General features: G+C 61.7%; 1 protein-coding gene across 1 annotated transcript in view; it reads right to left on the bottom strand.

Moving 5' to 3' along the window:
* The window catches only part of Ptprn2 (protein tyrosine phosphatase receptor type N2), a 718,290-nt gene that overhangs the window by 22,476 nt on the left and 674,728 nt on the right, over window positions 1-21,086 (bottom strand). The window contains exons 15-17 of the mRNA XM_076835049.2: window positions 14,468-14,615; window positions 8,011-8,084; window positions 2,358-2,435 (exon numbers count right to left, since the gene is read on the bottom strand). Coding sequence (XP_076691164.2) covers window positions 2,358-2,435; window positions 8,011-8,084; window positions 14,468-14,615 — 300 coding nt within the window. The remainder of the gene's footprint in view (window positions 1-2,357; window positions 2,436-8,010; window positions 8,085-14,467; window positions 14,616-21,086) is intronic.

Raw genomic sequence — 21,086 nt, 5'->3', positions numbered from 1 at the left:
CTTTGTAGACAAGGCCAAGACAGAGCCACAGTGGTCAGGATGGACTCCAGTCCAATGACGGGCGTCTGCCCACAAAGGGAGACCTGGACACACAGACGCAGTGGGAGAGACCAGGCGATGTCAGAGGTGGAGAGGGGTCCCCAGCAGGCCTTGAGGCTCATAGAGGCCAGGTCGCTGCTCCCTCAGACCACCAGAGGCGCCAACCTGCAGCCCCTTGGCTGGGGCCTCTGGACTCCCGATTCCTGCTCCTGGTCGGGGGCTTTCCCCAGCAGGCCTCGGGGAACAGAGGCAGCTCTCCCGGACCAGGGCCTTCCTTAGCCCCATCTACACTGGCCTCCTAGGGGAAGTGCTCACCACTGACAGAAGCACCTGCTAGCCCCAGGAGGCACTGGGGTGGACATGAACCTGGAGCCACTGGGAGCGGCTCCAGGTCCATTAAAAGGCTCAGACCCACAGAGTGAGAGGTGTCGGCTCCACAGCCCGTGGTCCACCACCCCCAGCTTCATGTTCCAGTCATGCTCACTCCTAAGGCACCGACAGGCTTGTGGGTCGGGAAGATTTCTGGTGTCTGAGGGAGGTCCAGGCAGTGCCTGAGTGCAGCGGCAGAGCTGGCTGCACTGGACAGTCGGGCGGCACAGTGCTCAGGATGCAACGCTGGGACTGCGAGGCAATCGTCCAGAGAGGAAGAGCTGTGTTTGACAGGCGCCCAGAGACCAAAGCGTCAGCGTGGCCGTGTAGGAACTAGTGCACTGTGGGGCTTGCGGCAGAGTAGTGTCCTAGGACAGGGACCAGAGGAGAGGGCAGTGTCCTGCGGAGAGTGCGGATGAGACGGTGAAGCTGGCTACTCTGGAGTGGAACCTCCCAGAGGCTCTGCAGAGCCCCCAGGGCTGGTCTCCGGGCCCCTGGAGGGGTGGGGCTAGAACCTGGGGAGCATGTCGGCCGGTGTCCCCGTCCTCTGCAGACAGCAGGGCTGGCGGCTGAGCGGAGCCTCTGACCACCCTGCACTTGCCTCTGTCCCACTTGCCTCTCAGGGCTCCATCCTCAAGCTATTTCCTGTCCCCTGCACACCAGGTTTTGAGTGAAATGGAAGCCTTGGCTCCTGCCACTGGTTGGGCAGGTGCAGAATTCCTCGGGGACCCACTTGCCCTGCCTGCTCAGGGGAGGAGAACGGCACTCACGTGCCCAGGGGGCCAAGGGCGCCAAGCGCCCTCAGCCCAGCCTGGACCCTTCCTTGGGTTCCAGAAAGGCCGGGAGGAAGGCCCCCTCCAGAGTGCAGTACGGGAGGCTGGACGGGGCGGACAGTCTGGAGCCGGAGGACTTCCTGACCTTTCCGAGTCTTCTTCTCTCCTCAACCAGAGCAGCTCCATCTCCAGCTGCTGCCTCCTGGGGCTGCCCTGGCAGCCGGGCCCACCCACCTCCTGGTCTCCTGCGCCCAGCTGTGGTTTTGCCTCTGTGTGGTGTGCCTGGCCGTGGCAGGAGCTGCGGCCACTGTGGCCCTCAGTGCCACGTCCCAAGCCCGTTCCCATCGAGCTCTGCAGGGCTGACCGCTGGGGGGACACAGCGGGGGAAGGGGGCCCAGTCCACAGCACCCCCATTCCTCACATTGGCAACTGTGCCAGTTCTCCAGGCCTGGTCTGGTCCTGGTGACCCAGGGTGACGCTGCCTGAAGACTCCTGCCTGTAAGACACGGGGTCGGGTCCTCGGAGAAGACAGAGCTCCCCTCTACCTTCCTCAGAATGGAGCCACAGACAGGCCCGGGGACCACGCTCCTTACACACACATTCAGATTGTGCTGGTTCTGGGGGGAGGGCAGGGGGTGCGGAGGTAAGGTGGTGGAAGGGGTGGACATCATCACCCTAGGAACACGTATGACTGTCCACCTGGGGACTGCATCGTGCACAACCAGAGAAGGGAAAGGCTGTGCTGCATTTGTGTACAGTGAAATGAGACGCTCTCTGTTATCAGTGCAACCAACCAGGAAAAACAAAACATCAACACAAAAAACAGGTGCGTCAAAATAAACCACATAGCTGTGTGATTGTAATTGAACTAAGTATGATTATAATTAAAATGTGTTGATTTCATTTCTTTATATTTTATAAAATGACATTATAAAGTGGCTAAAAACTAAAGATCTCTCGGGCACTGAATCTCTCAAAGTGAATTTTGATACTAAATTTGAAAAGAGATTAATGACAAAAATATCAAAGAACTCATAAATTCTGAAATCAAGTAACGTTTAGTGAACATCCTTTAGTAAGTTTGAATGGGCTTATCTGAATTCAAGGCATTATTCACAACCAATTTATTTAGATCTCGTTTTTAAAAAACATTTTAGGTAAAAAAAAGAGAGTCACCTGCCAGAAGTCGGCCACAGTGGCGGGCAGGGGTCCTTGGGTGGCGATGTAGGCAGGATTCCTCGGGTCATGGTCCATCTGTGGAGACAAGGCACACAAGACGGTCAGCCACAGGTCAGAAGCGTCCAGAGGCCGAGCCTCGCTGGGGGCGTCTGTGCCCGTGGTGTGACCCCCACCACTGTTCACGGACCCCAGTGGCACCTGAGTTCCGGCAGACTCAGAAGCCACAGCCAAGAAACCTTCTTACGCCTGACTGAGGTCACAAGAGCAGGTCACAGAAACGGGGCCCAGTGCCCAAGGAGACCAGGGCAAGCTCTCCATCCCAGCGACACAGCACGTCCTGTACCCCATGGGGCTGTGAGCCGCCTGTTAGGACCCAGGTGGTGGGCTGCAGAGGGGTCAGGCCTTAGCCCCAAGCAGGACTCTCCATGTCCAGCCCCCAGGGACAGACTCGCCGGGGGCCACAGCTGCAGTGGCTTCTCTCAAGGAGTTAGTGCGTGCCCTGGGGCTTGTTTCTGCTCATCCTGAAAAGGGGGCTGAGGCAGGGCTGGTCAGCTTGGCCGGGGCCTTGCTGGGGGGCATCACGACTGCGCCAACCTCAGAGGGCCATTTCTGTTCTCTTTCCAGCAGACGAGGGCTGAGAGCGGAGAACTGGCCGAGGTCTTCCTGGCTAGCTGATTGGTCCACACCCTTGTGCTAGCCCCAGTGGGGGATTTGGCTTAAACGACCTTCGTTATGACATTTCACTCAAAGCCTGGTGTGCAGGGGACAGGAAATAGCTTGAGGATGGTACAGAGGCAAGTGCAGGGTGGTCAGAGGCTCCGCTCAGCCGCCAGCCCTGCCGCCTGCAGAGGACGGGGCACTGGCTGCCGTGCTCCCCAGGTTCCAGCCACCCCTCCAGGGGCCTGGAGAGCAGCTCGGGGGGCGCTCTGGACACTGTGTTGGGGTCCAGCCTCGGGGCGAGACAGCTGCCTGCAGACCCCCACGGCTGGCCGAGCTCCTGCTCTCCAGGCTTGGGGCTGATTAAAGATCTGAGCTGCTCTGTATTTCAAGATAACGGCCAAGAACACATTTCTCCGCAGAGTGAAAAATGAGAACGTCTTCACCACATGTGTCTGAGGCCACACGCAAGGTCGGTGGTGGACCCAGCCGCCACCTTACACACGGCTCCGCGGGAGACCAGCAGGCCTGGGCAGGGATGGTGTGTCCACACGGGGCGAGCCCAGGGAGCCGATGCCATCCTCCCACCTGGACAGAACCATGCGGCAGGAGGCTGGAGCGAGGAGCTTCCCCGCGTCTAGTTCAACGGTTTGTCGTGAAAGTGGACGTTGTTCTGAGATTCACCACGACACACACCACACAGGTAGATCATGGTACTCTCACTGAAACCCCAATTAAAACGTTTCAGTGAAAAATGTTTAGTTTTGATTTTTAAAATGTGCATCTGCTGCGGTGACTACTTACGGAGACCCCGACTCCCCGCTGTGCACAGGTCCGTGTAAGAAGGAAGACCCACCTCCCTCTGGGGACGGCCCTGCCCGGAGCGCCTCGGCAGCAGCACGTGTCGATCGTGAGCGTTCAAACCAGCTGCTGCTTCCAAAGTGAGAGGGCCCTGGCCATGACGGCCCCTGCCAGGTCCCCTGCCAGCCCTGTGGCAGGTCTTAACTGCTGAGTTAGAGTTCCTTAGACCATCCCCTGCTTAGGTGCCTGGACAGAGGCAGTGGAATCCAGGGACATGGGCAAGTGCATGGGGCCTGGCCACAAGTCGGGCCTCACGGCTCGGGCCCCGGGCTGCTCCAGGAGGTGCCAGGGCACAGGGTCACACTGGTGAGGTGCACTCGCCAATGCAGACTGGAAGGTGCCAGGACGCCTGTGAACACTGACCCTCAGTGAGGCCGGGGCCGTGCTGTCCTCCTGCCTCTCTGCTGGCCTGGCCACAACAGAGTCTACTCGGGCCACCGCTGCTCTGTGCACCTGGCCCTCCCTGCTTCCTTCTCACATTCTCTGACTCTCTGTAATATATCTTGGTGTCTCATTCCCCATGCCACTGTGTGACCCTGGGGAGTCTGTTCATGCCTCTGGACCTCAGTCTCTGTGTCACCAGGTGGTGATGGGGAGGGGGGAGGTGGGACGGAATGACCTCCAGGTGCCCTTCAGCCCAGGTCCCAGGTAGACATGTGTGTGTCTGCATGGCCAGCCAGAGACGTGCCTGCAGGTCCTGTGAGCCCCTTAGGGTGGGAGGACCCTGTCCCCATGATTGCAGTGGTGCTGGGAGTCTGGGCCACTTGAAGCCCTTCCCTGGCCAGAGCTTCTGTGGGGACGAGCTGGCCCAGAGAGGCTGGTGTCCATGTAGCCCACGTGTAAGTGGTGGCTGGAGGGTGGCAGGACCCAGGCACAAATGACAGCGTGATTTTGCTTGTACTCTTTTACCCCAGAAGGAGGAGCGCCATCTGTTGGGTCCGTTGTCCCTGGTGGACTGCTTCTTGGGAAGATGTCACGTGAAATGGGACACAAAAGGTGTCCCCTAAAGAGATGCTTGCAAACAACCCGGTGGTGTGCGGGGGCTGGGGCACACCCGCGTGAGGCGAGCGTCAGGTGGCTTCACCTTGAAGAAGCCCGGGCTGCTTGAAACCCAGAAGTCCCTCCCCAGTAACTTTCAGCCTCCAAGAAAAACTGCCTTTAGGAGGAGACCCAGGTTCTGAGCCCCAAGAGCTCACCAGAAGCCAGAGCGGGCCGGCCAGGGGCTTGCCCAGCAGCCCCAGACCCACCTGGCCTCCTCGGCCTGCACCCAGGTCTCGGGGTCTTTCAGGGTGAGTGTGCTGGCACCTGGGCCTCCCTGCCTTCCTAGGTCACCGCGGATCTCAGACCTCCTCCTCCTCTCTGCTATCCCTTCCTCTGTGGTGCGGGGGATTGAGCCAGGGTGCTCTGCCATCGAGCCACACCCCGGCCTGGCACAGCCTGAATTGGCAGGTGTCCAGACGACAGGCTCTGGGGAGGGAGGCCGACCTTGAGCGGTCTTCACGCTGGCCTCAGGCGTCAAATTGTTAAAGTGAGTACGAGGGTGAGCCACCACTGCCCACAGGTGCTGGCTGGGGGACTTTCTGAGCCATGCTTGGCCACCTCCTCAGGACACTCAGGACACCTACCCTGTGGTCCATCCTGGGCAGCTGCTCTGTCCCCAGGTGCCTCCCAATCAAACACCAGGCCATGTTCCCCCTTTCCCAAACAGTGGAACCAGGATGAGGCTGAGCTGTCCCTGTGGCTGGCACCGCGGGCTCGTCCTGGTCACTAACCCACATGCTCTGCCTGTGCCACTGTCCACAGTGACACTCTCAGTCTGGCCAAGTTCTTAAATGGAGCCCGCGGGTCTCCCCGACTGCCTAGGGGACACGGCTCCTGTGGACTTCCAGGACCCTCTAAACGCAGACTGGCGTGGCTCGAGCGTGTGAGGACCAAGTGCCAACATGGCAGGTGTGACGATCATGGTCCGACACGGCAGGTCGTCCAGCTGCTTTTCACCAGAGGCTGCTGGGAAGGCCATCCTGGGCCGCGGGCATTCAGAGAGAAGGGGCCGCTGGGATTTCCTCTAGTCCCCTCTCACAACCAAATTTGAAAAAAGACGCGCACTATAAAGCAAAGGGGAAACCCAGAGGTGCTCAGATCCCGTCTCTCCCCAGGTGTCCCTTCTGACACTAGCCCCTGGCCAGCAGCTGGGAAGGTCACCCTGAATCTGCACTGACCAGGCAGAGGAACCGCAGGATGCACCTCCACCCCTCAGCACATGAGCAGGAAACCATCCAGGTCCTGCCCTGCTGTGGCCACTGCACCCAGCAGTGCCCACGTGGAGACGGACCTCGAGCCGGGGCACCCTGTCACGCGGAGAGTCCCACAGCACGACAGGGACCCGCACCTCTTGGACTTGGGAAGGGCTTTGCCTGGCCTTTCTGTTTGGTCATTCCAGGAGAGGGACCACACAGGCAGGGCCCGGTTCCTCCCTCTCTTCAGCCACCAACAGTGCTGCCCACCACCTGTGCAGGACCCAGCACTCACAGGCCTGCCTCACGGGGCACCGGGTTCTGCTCGGGGGACAAGAGTGGCCAGCCAGTGGGCTTTGACTAGAGACTCAGAATCAGTCTTGCTGGGAAGACCCAGGGGACGGCCCCAGACAGGAGCTCTGAAACAGACAGACCCGCTCTCTGGGTCCAGAGGCCCCCTGTGCAGGAGACAGGGCCCCGCCACGCGTCACACCTGTGTGAGGCCTGGGCCTCACAGCCCCCTCTCTGCACGGACGGAGTGCCTGGACCAGCCGCTCCTCCAAGTCACTTTTTTTTAAATATAATTTTTTATTTTACTTGTAGGTGTGCGCAATATCTTTATTTATTTGGTGCTGAGGATCGAATCCAGTGCCTCACGTGTGCAAGGCAAGCGTTCTGCCACTGAGCCACACCCCAACCCCCTCCGAGTCACTTTTCAAAGCTGAGTTTGTGCACTGTGTGGGTGTGAGGGGGCAGGAGGCGGGACCGGTAGCTGCACAGCAGGGGCTGAACTGCCCCACAGAGGTGCTACAGGGGGCAGCCTGTGCAGGGAGGATGCCAGCCAAGGGATGCCACCACGTGTCATCTCCTGCTGAAGGGCCATAGGATCTAGGACTTGGTGCGTTTGTGGCCCTAGGGCTGGCCGGCACGCTGGGTCCTGGGTATCCTGACCCCGTCAGACACACTGTGTTCTGTAGGCCCTATGTTCGGTGGCTGCAAACCTGGGATTTCAGAAATTATTGATGTGTCCCTTAAACCGACACCAAGGAAAGCTGTGGGCAGGGGTCAGTGCATCAGCTGTCCAAGTCCACATGGAATCCCAGCCCCTCTCTGCACCCCACCCAGCCCCTGGCTCCACAGGCCTGGTCCCTCCATCCCCACCTGCCCTCCCCACCTTGGCTCTGCAGGCAGCCTGAGGCCCAGGGAAGCTCGCCCCAGCCTCCCCTGCTCACCCCCAGCTGGCCTCCACTCCCCTGTGCCAGCTGCCTGCTGCTGCAGAGCCTGAGCCAGGGACAGCACTGGGGAGGGCGGTGCCCAGAGCCACAGAGGCTTCAGGAGAAGAGCCCCTCTGAAGTCAGGGAGGCCTGGGGCGTGTGCAGCAATGCCTCCTGCCATCCTCCCCAGGCCCAAGCCTCCACTCCCCTCTCTTCCAAGAGCTGCTGGGAGGTCCAGCCGCAGGCACCTGCTTTGTATTCAAAGACCCCAGACACCCGACCACCCCAGGCAACAAGCCTGCTGTTGCAGGGCCTCGGGGCCTCCGTGTTAAAGGGAGGCAGGTTGGTACCTGGGTTTCCGTCTCCCAGGAGTCAAGGAGACGGCACCTGGGAGAGGCGACTGCTGGGGGCAGGAGCCACTGCAGTGTGGGTTCCACTGTAGCACCCTCCCAACTACTGACCTGTCACCTGCCCGAGCACCAGGCCCCCGAGGCCCAGTGCAGCACCCTCCCAACTACGGCCTGTCGCCCGCCTGAGCACCAGGTCCACTCAGACTTGAGGCAGCTGGTGCGCCTGGCCAAGCCAGTCCCTGGTCACCACCCAGGCACTGCGAACCCTCTTGAAGCTAAACTTTCTTGCCCACAGAGGAGAGCCGCTGACCCGTGCTCTGGGCCGTGTACTTACAATGGGGCTGGCGTTGATGTAGTCCGAGTTGCTGTGACTGTTTTCTGGTTTCAGTAGGATCCTGGAGTGGTCATCTGCAAGAAGCCCACGAGAGGTGGTTAGGAGCCGGCCCAGTGCTTCGTCCAGGGCGTGGGGGTCCGTCTAGGCTCACACCACCCCAGGTCCAGCCCCAGGGTCAGCGCAAGCCTTGAGCACTCCTCAGCCGAGTCTTTCCTTCCTATCCTCCAGGAAGACCCCGTGGCCCAGCCCTCGGAGGGCAGAACAGAGCCGCTCTCTGCCCTCCTGCCTTCACGGTCCTGCGGTAAAGAGCAGACACACGCCAACGCATGGAGGACGATGTCCCCGTGGATGTCAATCAACAGGCCACCATCCAAAACAGAGTCTCGTAGTTGACAAGCGGCTAAATCCCTGAGATGACTGGGATTCAGTTTCAAGGGGAGAGTGAGAGCCACAGGAAACGCAGCTAGGGAGGAAATAGATGCCCGGGGAGCCTCGGGTGGACATGAGCTCTGCACAGGCAGAAGCCTTGCCTGATGAGGGCCAGAGCCGGCAACCGTTCCTGGGGTGACCAGGACAGCGCATCCCCGTGTGAGTGCGTCCCTGCCGAAATCTGGCTCTGGACGGACCCCTCTGCCTGACTCCAGGAGCTTCGCAGGCGTGGCCCCAGGGAAGGTGCGGGGAGCAGTGGGCGGTGTGTACGCTGGCCTGGCAAGGGCAGGGGTGGGGCCTCAGAAACCCCCTCGTTCCCCATGAGGGGCAGTGGGGGCACGGCCAGCGGCTCCGCTCTTGCTCCCGGGTGAGTCCCCCAGGAACACACAGCATCCTTGGCCCCTGGGTCCCCCGCGGCTGAGAGCTGCTCAGACTCAGGCCTGTTCCCCCAGACTCGCAGGGGCCCCTTCCTGCAGGAGGGGAGGCCCCCGCCGCGGGCCGCGCAGGCGGCACAGGCTTGGGAACTTGACTGTCACTGGTGTTTCTTTCATTTCTCTTGGAGATAAATTTACCTAATGCTTTAGAAATGACATCTCAGGGCTTGGGAAAGCTGAGAGTCCTGACGGGCTGAACTTGGCCAGTGATGTTGGGGTCGGGGGACGGGCCTGGTGGGCCAGAGTCACCCATCAGCCATGACGTACAACTAGGGGCACTTTTCCATGGAGACAAATTGGACAGGGAACACTGAGAGATGTCACACGTCACATTTATATACACGTATTTACGTGTGGCCAACATAGTGGAATGTCACGAGGGTGGGTGTGACGGGATGGTGTGGCCGAGCTGTGGCTGCAGCTGTTTGTAGGGTGTTGGGGAGCCCAGCAAGGGCTCTGCCTTGGAGCTGCCCCGGCCCCCTGCGGCACGACTCCACGGCCCTCCTGCACAAGCGTATTCCCCAGAGGGCGGAAATCCGCAGCATCGGAGAACAGAAACGACGTCGACCAGGAAGAGCTGGTCCACTGGGACACCCGAACATGCCACGGGCGCTGCCCACGACCAGGTTCCAGAAGCCCAGGTCACGTGGCCTGCCAGGTCCCAGCCGTGCTCACTCTGCTCAGGGGCCTGACCACTGCAGCTCACAGAGCTCTGGAACGAGGAGCCTGGCTTCTAGCTGTTTCCAGAGGGTTCCGGGTCGCCTGGGCCTCACTGTAAGCATTTTTAACACACGATTTAGGTACTTGTGGCCACCTGTCCACCTACTCAGGAGGTCTGTGCTGCAAGGCAGCCTTCCAGGTAAAGAGGGGCGTGGGCGGGACAAGGACAATTCCATATCCCAAGTCCAGGAACCCCCTCAGCACCCTGTGTGGCCGCCACCTGCCCCTGGTCCAGGTAGCTCGTGAGAATGGCTTCCCACTACTGACCAGCCAGGGCACCGTGCTCACATCTTGCCAATCAACAGACTGGTTCAGGGCCCAGTCCCCGAACGCAGGCTGCCTGCCAGCTGCAGGCACCTTTGCCATGACGGTCCTGGCAAATCTCAACACGATTTTAGGCACTTGTGCTCTGGACACTGGGAACCACTTCCAACTGAGAGACTTGAGAGCAGGGTCAAGAGGACTGGTGACAAGGAAGAAAAAGCCACAGCTGGCCATCTCCTGACCTCAGAGGCCTGAGCATGGAGTGGGGCAGACACAGGCCCTGCCTGGGGCCGAGAGGCTCAGCCACTGCCGGCCCAAGTGCTGTGGTGCCTCTTGCCAAGGGACGCGCCTGGCCTGGGAGCCATGGAGACGCCACGCGCTGCCTCTGCTGGCACGGCCTGTGAGCACCGTGGGAGAGTCTCCTCTGAAAACTGAGGAGGCGATGCCCAAGTCTGTGAGGCAGACACCGCACAAGAGCTACACCTGGGTGCGGACAGAGGGTGCCATCGCAGACAGCACCATGGACCCTGTGCCCTCAGGAGCCCTCCAGAGTGCGGGCCGGGGCAGGGCAGGGAGGCCTCCCACCCCGCGGTGTGTGTGGTCGCGCAGCACGTTGCTTCCAGGTTGACGGTGAGGGGATTTCGCTTCGGTATTGGGCGACTTTGAGACTCTGTTGGAGACACATCCACCTGGAAGGGCCGGGGCCACGCTGGCCAAGCTCAGGACGGGGGATTTGTGTATGGGGCAAAGCCGTGGCTTGGCCAGCCCCGGCTCCGTCTGGGGGAGAATCTCTGCACCATCTGTGACTTGTTTTCCCTGGTCATGTCTTAAGAGGTGCCATAGAGGCCAAGGACACGGTCACCTTGAGCCCTGAGCATCCCAAGACGGGCTCCCAGAGCACGAGGTCTAGTGAGGGAGGTCGATGGCAGGCAGGAGGGGAGGTCCCCCCGGTCTCAGCTCTGCCCGGCTGGCTCAAGGCGATTCCCTCCTGTTTGCTGAGCAACATGTCTCCCCCGGGAGCGAATGAAGTGCAAGGCAGGGACGGCCCTGGACCCGAGGGCGGGCTTCAGACGCGGGGCTGAGCGGGCGGGCTCTTCTCCAGGAGCCCAGGGACAGGAGCGCGTGGAGTCCGCCTGGCCCGCTGGGTGGTGCCCCCTCACAGGACCCGCAGTGCAGGTCTATGGTGGGGGGCCTTTGAGCCCCCTGCCCTCCCTCCTGAGGTACAGCAGGCCTCCATGCCTTCGTCAAGGCTGGCACGAGGGTCCCGTGTCCCGCCTCTCCACACACAGCTTCGACCTGTCACCTGGTCACTGGAGCTCTGCACATCCGTGAAACGGGGACATTCCCATTTTACCCTGGAGAAAACAAGGCCCAGGAAGACCTAGAAAGGTCCTCGGTGACAGCGTGCCCTCAGCAGCAGAACTCAGGGCCCTGCCACTTGCTCACCAGGTGACATTTGGGCAAATTGTTTGGTATTCAAAGCATCAGATTTGTCTTCCAAAAGGCAGGACAACACTCACCTCAGGACCGTCATGGCAAAGGTGCCTGCAGCTGGCAGGCAGCCTGCGTTCGGGGACTGGGCCCTGAACAGGCTGTTGGACTGGCAAGATGTGAGCACGGCGCCCTGGCTGGTCAGTAATGGGAAGCCATTCTCACGGGCTACCTGGACCAGGGGCAGGTGGTGGCCATGCCGGGCGCTGAGGGGGTTCCTGGAGTGTGGCCATCAATGGTCTTAGGATCTGGAATTGTCCTTGTCCCGCCCAAGCCCCTCTTCACGGGCCTCTAAGGAGGTTTTCCCAGGCTCCTCCTGAGTAGGTGGACAGGGCCACGCCCCACCTCACTGGGAGATGTCGTCCTTGGCCCTGCTGTGGGGACACAAGGAATCTATCTTCAGGGCTCACGGAGCGGGCACTCAGCAGGGGGGCTTCTTTGACCAAGTGGGGAGCTGTGTCCTTCTGGGCTCTGCAGCCGTCTCAATTTTCTGTTAAGATTTAGATCACATCTTTTGTGCTGCTGGCTGCACATTCTTTCTTTTGATGGTATGGGTCTGCAGCGTGGGGACATCTGTGACGGGCTGAAAGGCTGCTCCTGGAGGGTTGCAGCTGAGTCTTCAGTGGAGACGTCAGCACCCGTGACCACAGACTCCTTCTCCAGTTTCATGGGTCCGTGATGGTCTGACATGCTGGGGAGAGCAGCCTGAGACTGCTCACCCTCAAAAGCCAGTGGTTAGTGCCGGCCCAGGGATTCCAGCCAATAACACAGGAAAACCTTTGCTGGGCCCGTTGTAGCTGAGGCACAGGAACACATCAACGTGCCACATTTGTTTCAAGTCTGAGACGCTAAGCAGGCGTGACTGCAGATCTGGAGCCTAGGACAAGCCACAGGGTGGTCACCGAACGGCTGCTCCAGGGGGCACATCCTGTGTGGCTGTACCACAGAAGAGGCTGTCCGCATTCCAGAGATGCAGCCAACGAATTTTGGCGTCTTGGTGCCTAGAGCTTTGAAACAGTTCAGCCTCAAACAAACTCACCAGCGTCATGTGGCATGGAGCGTGCCCGGGGTGAGCCCAGGTGCGCTGCGGGGGACCTGGGCACAGGCTTCAGCCTGCAGCTTCAGGGTGCTGGTAACAGGTGGTGTGGGTACCCTGCCAGGCCTGGAGGGAGACCCCGCAGGAGCAGGGGGGCTGGCACTAGGCTGCACAGGCGTGCGGCCTCTGGGGACCTCTGCCCTGGGGCAGGAGGCTCATCCTCCAGCCACAGCTCTGCATGTGCTCAAGCACACAGGCTGCAGGAGGATGGCGGGGTGGGTGGCTCTCTGCCTGGCTGCGGACGCTGGCTGAGCTCCTGGCAGCGTCCTTGAGGCCTAGTGGGTGCGGCTCAGCTCTGCACCATGGGAGGCTCACAGAGAGGTCCTGGCTGGCGTGGAGGGAAGATGGGCAGCGGGGCCAACTGAGTGACTTGAAGACGTGAGAAATGTGTAAGATGAGCAGATGGCAAAACCCGGGGGTGGAGGGAGGAAGGGGCACAGCGTCGGGCCAGGGTCTTCCTGACCTGGAAAGAGGCTCGTCGGGCAGAGAGCACTTCAGTCTGCGACAGGCACCAGGCGTGGGGTGGGGGTGGCGCCTGGGGTCCTGGAGCCCCAGCAGTTCTTACAGAAGAGACCCCAACTCCAGCGAAGGCAACCCAGCATAGTCACCATGGAGACGGGCCCACTGCGACTCACACTCGAACCTCTGGGTGAGAGCGCCAGTCCTGCAGGGAGCCGGCTCGAGAGCTGCCGCTCGCCCTGGCACGGGGGAACCTGAGTGGGACGCACGCTCCGAGCTGCACGCAGGCGGGGGACAAGGAGCTGGAGGCCAGGGTGGGCCTGGGGTGATGGCACCGAGAAAGCCCCGAGGAAGTCACAGAGAAGGAGATGACAGGCAGACACAGAGCGGGGGGGTGGCACTGTGGCTGGGAGCAGGCAGACTCTCTGGGTGTCAGAAGGCCTGAGTCATAGAGCTGGCTGCAGGGCCTGCTCCCCCGAGGACAAGTGCAGAGCCACACAGCAGGATGGAGGGGGACAGGAGCGTCCCCTGTGAGGCCCTCTGAAGGAGGAGCCAGCAGACACCCAAGCTGCTGGGGGGACCACCTGAGCAGGTCTCCCCTGCCTGGCTCCGCCTCCCTGCCTGGCTCCGCCTCCCCTGCCTGGCTCCGCCTCCCCTGCCTGGCTCCGCCTCCCTGCCTGGCTCCGCCTCTCCTGCCTGGCTCCGCCTCCCTGCCTGGCTCCGCCTCTCCTGCCTGGCTCCGCCTCCCTGCCTGGCTCCGCCTCCCTGCCTGGCTCCGCCTCTCCTGCCTGGCTAAGGGTCCAGGGCATGGCCCCGATGCCAGGACCCCAGGAAGGCAGCACAGGTCCGGTCCAGACACTAGGAGAGGCCTTCCCTCCTCAGCCTCACTCTGGTTGGGACCTGGTAAGGTAGAGTCCCTGGTCCTCCTGTGGCCACTGGGGATGGCGTGCACCTGGGGAGGACTTCTTGTGTCGAGGCTGCTCCCGCTCAAGACCCGACCCCAGCGTGCTCACCTCTGGACACTGGCCTCTGAGCCCCGGCCCCTCTGCCCCCGTTGGAGGGTTCAAGAGCCAATCTAGCCCCAAACCTCCCTGGGCAGCACACCCCAGGGCCCTCGCGTGTCCGTGAGGCCACCCCTCCCCCACACAGTGACTCCTGGTGGAGAGCGGGTGCTCAGGGACCTCCACTGTAGCCACGGCGAGGCTGAAGGCTGTGATGGACCCAACCGTGAGTGCCCAGGATGCCCAGGTGCTGTGCCAGGTGCTGCCACTGCCCAGTGGGATCCAGGTGCAGATGCAGCAGGCCCTGAGGGCAGGCTCCGGCCTCTGCCCACACCACGGAGGCAAGCCTTTCTTGCTGGCCTTGTGCCCCAACCCACGGCTTTAGGACCCTGCCAGGGGTTAAAGGGGGAGCTGTCTCTGAGCTGCCTGGCTGGGGACAGCTACGGGCCCAGGGCACTGGTCCTCAGTGGGCGCATGTCTGCAGGTTGGTAAGAGGGGTGGGCCCAATGTGGCCTGCATGTGTCACCTGCCCTCACCCCCGCAGGCCCCAGCTGGGTACGTACAGGTCAGCACTGCCAGGGAGCGGTTCTTGGGCAGGTTCTCCTCCCGCTGGGCCACCAGGGAGCTGCTGGGCTCCGCCTGGTAGGCGCACAGCGCGTCCCACTCCTTCTCCAGCCGGTGCTTGTTCTTCAGGTGGTCCTCCATGTAGGCCTGGAAGGAGCAGAGCGTCAGGAGCCCGTGCGCAGCAGCTGCCCGGCCAGGCGTGGCCAGGAGAGGCTGTCCTGAGGGCAGGACAGCACGCTCCCCGGGACTGCCAGGCTGCCGGGAGGTGCCCACCACGAGGGCCACGCGGCCTGCTCTGGAGCTAGAGGAACTGCTGGGGAAGATGGACGACCATCCTGGCCACATGTGGCCAGCCAGCCAAGGGGGTGCGAGGCCACACCTACGACCCAGGGAGGTGGGCTCGAGCAGGCGGGGTGCGGGGAGAGTGCTCACCCGGGCAGGGAAGGACAGGCACGGGACCCGGGGTCACGGGTGGTAGCTGTGCCAAGTAGCAAGGAGAGATGCCAAGGCTGAGGGCAGAGGTCTGCACATCTGCAAGACAGCCGGGCCTGGACAGCAGGAGCCCGGGAGGTGCCTGCGCAGGCCGCAGCGGGCGCCACTGGGCCTCAGAGACACCCTGAGGACAGTGCTCCCCGGGCCGGGAAGGAGCAGAGACAGGTTCTGGAAGTTGTGCAGGTTTCAAAGGGAGGAAGTGGCTGCAGACAAGCTAAGACACCCTGGATCCAACACTCCCATGACCCCAGGCCTGCAGAGCATCTCCCTGCGTGTCACATGAGCTGCCGACAAGTTTGGCATGGCCATCAGCCTTGGAACTATGCACCCGAAAAACAGGAAACATGCGCCTGGAAAACTGCCTCCCGTCCAGCGCGGGCGTGCCCCTGCCCACACAGACCCTGCCCCTCCACAGGGCAGTCGTTTCCTCAGCTGCGTGCTGGTGGTGCACACGCACGGGACAGGCTGTGCCTGGGTGTGTGAGCCACGTGCAGGACTCCCGGCTGCGTGGCCTGTGCAGCAGTGCAGGGACAGCAAGGCCCTTGGCGCTCTGCATTCTCCTGGCACTTGCCTGTGGGTACAGGTGACAGCAGCAGTCGAGGAGCCCGGCCTCTGGCTGTTCCCTGCCACATGCAGCCGTCCCCATCGATGCCTTCAACCAGAGGTGGCTGAGATGGGACGGAAGCTTCTCAGAGGACCAAGCCCAGCTGCGGGCCGCATGGATCCGTCATCCCCATGGGGGTGTGAGTTTTCAATGTGCCATGAGCCACGGGGCTTGGAGTGGCCAGCTCTCCCATGGCCAGCACAGTGCTCAGGCCCTCCTTGCTTCAACTGCCTCCCTGCCCGCCCACCTTCCTCTCACCACAGCCCTGTCTGTGAGGAGCCTGGCCGGTCCTCTGGGCACCTCCCTGCCCACAGGCAACAGGTGGAGGAAGAGAAGCACAGGCAGGGACCAGCAGCGGTGCCTCACACAACACAGGACAGGGAGGGATCTCAAGTCAGACATGGCCTGCCCCCTCCAAGCCACTCCGCAGGCCCAGGCCTGCCCCGCTGGTCTGCCTCATGGCAGCTCCCTGGACTATGTGGGGATCAGGTGTGCGAGCTGATCGGCAGGTGGAGCCCCTGGTGAGGAGGATGCGCGGGGCCCACCTCACACCTGCTGTGGAGGCCTGGCTGTCACTCACCCCCACAGCCAGCACTGAGCCGAGCAGAGGTTCACCCTGTGAGCCTGTCCATGCCCACAGTCCTGGGGCCTCCTGCATGAGCAGTGCCCTGAGGTGCTGGCCCACGAGGCCAGGCAGGATCCAGACGGCTCCACTGAGGAGGCCACAGTCAGCTCTGAGATGGTCGGTGTGGATTCAGGCCCTGCCTGTGAGCCAGAGGCCTCGGGGAGGCACGGGGCTCCCGCAGCCCAGGACCTGGGGGGGCTGGGCACAAGGCCTCACCCAAGGCACCGCCAGGCTGTGCCTGCAGCGGCCGCCCGCTCTGTGGGAGCTGGTCCTGCCCTCCTCACAGCAGGCTCTCACTGCTCCCAGTGAGGCAGCCGGCCCTGGCTGCCAGGAGCAATGGGTGAGCAGCTCCTTCCAGCCAGCGGCACTCTGCGAGACGAGCCCGGCCACTGCAGTCCGACCTGACCGTCACTGCAGAGGGGCTCTGGATGCGTCCTAACCCCTCCAGGCTGCAGCGGGCTGGGCTCCCAGGCTGCCTTAATCAGGGGAGCGGCACCAGAGTCCACGCTCACAGGAACTCCTGGCCTCGGGACGGGGCCTGCAGACAGGGCTGCTGGTCAGCAAGCTCGCAGTGGGAGGGGAGGCGGAGGCTGCTCTCACGACTCCCCCGAGAACCGTCGTCTGCAGATGCACCGGACTGTGCCGAGCTGGACGCGCTTCCCGAGTCTTTGTGCGCAGTGACCTGCAGGCCCTGCCCTGGTGCACCACAGATGGACCTGTGCCGGTTTCCCACCAACATCTTTATAATCGCTGTGCGCCATGTTAAAGTGGTGCAGGCTCCTGCGCCGCATCCCCATCTGCCCTCTTTTGTGGTCTGCGGACGAGACATTCTCATCTGGGAGTCTGTGGAGAAGCCTGGCCTTTGTAACAAAAACCCACATTTTAATCAATAAAAGCAAAACTGAAATGACTTAGTCCTGCTTTTCCCGGGTGTGAGGCGCGAGGGTAGAGCAGGGCGGCACTCTGCCCAGTGGCTGCAGGATCCCCAGTCTCATCAGCGTGGCTCCAGTGGCACTTGACCCCCAGCCGGCACCCAGCGGACATCTGAGTAGTGTGTGCTGCCAGGGAGGTGGTCGCCCGAGAGCTTAATTAAAAAAAAAAAAAAAACAAACCTGCAAATTTGAGTTCCCTTGTAGAGAAGAAGAAAAGGAAAACCCCTGTGGCTCCAAGCCCCAGGACAGAGCGCAGGACTCGGCCGCTGGGTTTCCTTCCTTCAGAGCCAACGGCTCCGGGGCCGGCCTGCATGCTTCTGGCGTTATTAAGATGGAAGCTGCCCAGGCGAGGCTTCGTCTCCCAAGGGGGAACCAGAGCCCCGGGAGGCTGGACCACTGATGGCTGGACCCTCGGCTCATGGCTGCGGCCTCCTCCAGCACTTCCTGCAGCCACGCAGCCTCCCTGCCCCTTCTGCGCAGTGTCCCCTACCTGTCTCCTGGTGCCTGACACTGAGGACAGGGCCAAACCCAGTGTGCTGTGCTTTCCCCAAGCATGCACACCCATGATGAAGTCTGACCTGCAAATCAGCACAGTAGGAGATAAACGACGACAGTTCTCTATAGATCTTAGCAACCTTAGCATGCCACTTTTTTCTTACTAAGTCAGGAGCTGTCACTTTTCACTTAAAGGAAGCACCTATAAAGGTTCTCTGTGGCATAACTGAAACTTCAGCATCATGACCCTGGTGCTTTGGGGTCATAAGTAAAGTTAGGGTGATCCAAACACCAGCACTGTGAACTGCAACAGTTGGTGGGATAAGATGGCTACTAAGTGACTAAAGGGTGGGTAGTGTAGACAATGTGGACACTCTGGCCATGGGGCCGTTCACATCCCAGGCAGCACAGAGTGGGAAGGCTTGAGATTTCACCACGTGCTCAGCTCAGAACGGCGTACAATTCAAAACTTCCAAAATGTTTATTTCTGAAATTTTCCACATAATATTTTTAGACCAAAGTTGATCAGAGGTAGTTGTAACCTCAGAGAGTGAGACTACAGATAAGGGGGACGATGGTATTTCTTAGAAGACCTTGGGGGTGAACAGACTAGTGTTGTCCCCTGTCCAAATCCCATCTCCTCAGCGTGCTGCCCTAGCCTGTGAAGACTCCATGTCCCACTGTCTGCCCCCTTGTGCGCATCTGGCTCCCCTCCCTGCCGCTCCACTGTCATGAACCCCCAGATGAGGCCCAGCTCAGCTCTGCACCCACACACGGGCCTGGGGGACCTGCCTTCCCAGCCCCACCCCTGCACCAGACGCTGTAGCGAACGTGTCTCTGGCATTCACGGCTCTGCTCTGGGCTTCCCTGTGGGCCATGGCCTCTCCTGGCTGCTCTTTCCAGCCCGGGGCGGCGAGGGCTGGACGATCACTAGCAACGGGGGGGTCTCTGCAAGTCATTCATGTCCCAGATTGAGATTTCCTGTGGATGGCAGCACCCGGGGAGAGTGCTTCTGAGTCCCCTGAACTCAGAACACGTCCACAAAGCAGCCCAAGGGACCGGGAGCACCTCACGCCTCTCCCTGTGGCCTTCCTCCCTCTGGTGACTCAGGAAACACCTCTCTCGCCCCAGCACTCCTGGGACAGCCAACCCCATGTCCATCTTGCCGGCGTGGAGAAGCCGCGATGGCTCAGAAGGCTCTTCTCCCCCTAGAGCCCGACCCTTCCCCACGGTCCCCATCCCAAGCAGGCGCTGTCACCCTGAGAGCCTCAGAGGGCTGTGCATACCCGTGGGCTCGGCGCGCACCCCAGGTGCCCTCCTCTGGGATGCAGCACACCTGCAGCTGGGGCCAGGGACCGTCCAGCCCCGGCTCAGCCCACTGCACAGTCCATGTGCTGGGCACTGCACAGCCTCTGTGTGGACGCTCTGCCGAGGGAGCGCCAGGGAGAGAGAGGCAAATGGGGTGAGGCCTGAGGGCAGGCGACAGGGGATGCAGCCCCGTGACAGGTGACAGAGCTCTGGAACTGCAGACACGGGGACTTCATCCTTGTTGACCACCTGAGCTGCTGACCAGCGGATTTTGAGAGCTGCCCAATTCTCAGTGCTCCTCTTAGCAGCCACCACCTTCCCAAGCCATGGCCCCTTCCGAGGCCTCACCTGGCGTCCCACATAAGAGACAGTCCCCAGATCAGCCACTCGTGAAGCGAAGCCCAGGTTCAGGATGGGGTCTCCCACGGTGCAGCCACCGCATGCTGGCTGGTGCCCGTCCCCCAGGCTGTGAGGCCGGGTCCACGGTGGCGGGGGACGCAGCTGCATTTCTTTGGATTCTTCTCCTTTGAGAATGCCATCGCCAGCTTTCTGTCCTCTGCAGCCCCGCTCAGATCTCCTCCTAGTCCACACCGGCAGAGAGTCTGGAGAGACGCTCTCAAGTCACCTCTGGGTCCCCAGAGCTTGGGGACTGCCATGAGGAAAGCTACAGGTCAGAGCAGCCCTTTCACACGGAGCCCAGCTGGCCTGGCTACAAGGTCAGGTGGCCGACTCCCCCAGGGCAGGGGAGTGGCCTCCCACGGGGGAGCACAGAGGCTGCGCGGGTGTTGGTTCTGTGGAAGTCACCGCAGCCCACGCTGTGCCCCCCTGGCACACACAGGCCTTCTGACCTGCAGGGGCTTTGGCTGGCAGGACGGGGGTCTGAGACAGCGCTGGCCTTGGTCTAGAGACTATTCTCTCCACAGGGCAGGAAGCTAAGTGGGCTTGGCTGGGTGCTGGCGGGCACCTGGGGCGGACGTCGCTGGCCATCTCCTCTACGCTCACTGTGCCCCAATGTGAGCCGGGAGCCCTTCCTAGGAGGGGAAGCGGGAGTGTGCTTCTAAAGGTGTTCTGAGGTCGACCTGTGGTGTGCTCCCTGGACAGATGTGCACAGATGGGGGTCTCGGCAGAAGGAGGGAGGTGGGCAGCCTGTGGCTCTCATGAATTCTGTGGCTGCACCGCGGCGCTGGGGATACTGGCCCTCACCTGGGGAGAAGTGACTCACTGAGCTGCCCCAGTACCAGCGTCAGACTGTGGCTTGAAGGCGGGGCCAAGGGGTGACGGGGGCGGACTGTCAGCAGGCAGGGAGCCACCGGGAGATGCGCGGGGGCCACCAGCAAGGCGTCACTGTTCACACTGTGGCTGAGGACAGTGGGATTTCTACCAAGTTCACATCGCGCGGTGGCGGGTTCACCAGTGACGTGTGCACAGCCTGATGCCCGTGGTTCCCTGTCTCCACACCAGACCACGGCCCCGGGTGGTTCTGGAACATGCTCCCCACCTGTCCATTCATCCTGTTTACTATTTTTAAAGAAGGTTTTCATGGTTACCCAGGGAAGAGGGATTACTGGGGATGCTGCTCGAGAGACGGCGAGAAGCTGGTGACGACTCAGCTGCAGAGTGTCACCAGCAGCAGCACCCAGGGTCTGCCGGAGCACAGGACCGGAGCCCACTGTCAGGCTGAGCACTGACCGCCCCTCGCCACGTGCAGCTCCAGCCCATGCTGGCAGCAGAAGCTGGCATTTGACGTGCCCCCGGGAGAGCAGACAGTGCTTGGGGGGGTGCTGTCGCCTCCGGGGTGGGGGTGCAGCGTGGAGAACAGTGGGAGGGTCGCGCGGCTCCAGACTTAGGCCCTGAGTACCTCGGCCAAGGTGCCCCAGAAAACAAGGTGGAGCGTCAGGTCTCACCTGCCCAGGAACCTCCTGCTGAGTGTGCAGATCCCAAGGGAGGACAGGATAAGGCCAGCTGACCTGGCCGCGCATCTGTGACCAGAGCGTGGGGAACAGTGCTTCATGAAGGGTGTCTGGTGTCTGTGGGTGCTGCATCTGGCACGTGGTAAGTGTGGGGTGGGATGTGGGCAGGCATGTCAGAACGCGGGGCTCAGACTCGGAGAGCAGCAGGCAACCTGAGTCCATCGCGGCAGGGGCCCGGAGGGCGGCCTCGTC

Source organism: Callospermophilus lateralis, chromosome 1 (genome assembly GCF_048772815.1).
Source record: "Callospermophilus lateralis isolate mCalLat2 chromosome 1, mCalLat2.hap1, whole genome shotgun sequence".
In the NCBI taxonomy this organism is placed as follows: domain Eukaryota; kingdom Metazoa; phylum Chordata; class Mammalia; order Rodentia; family Sciuridae; genus Callospermophilus; species Callospermophilus lateralis.
This window is presented reverse-complemented; position numbering and strand designations above follow the sequence as displayed.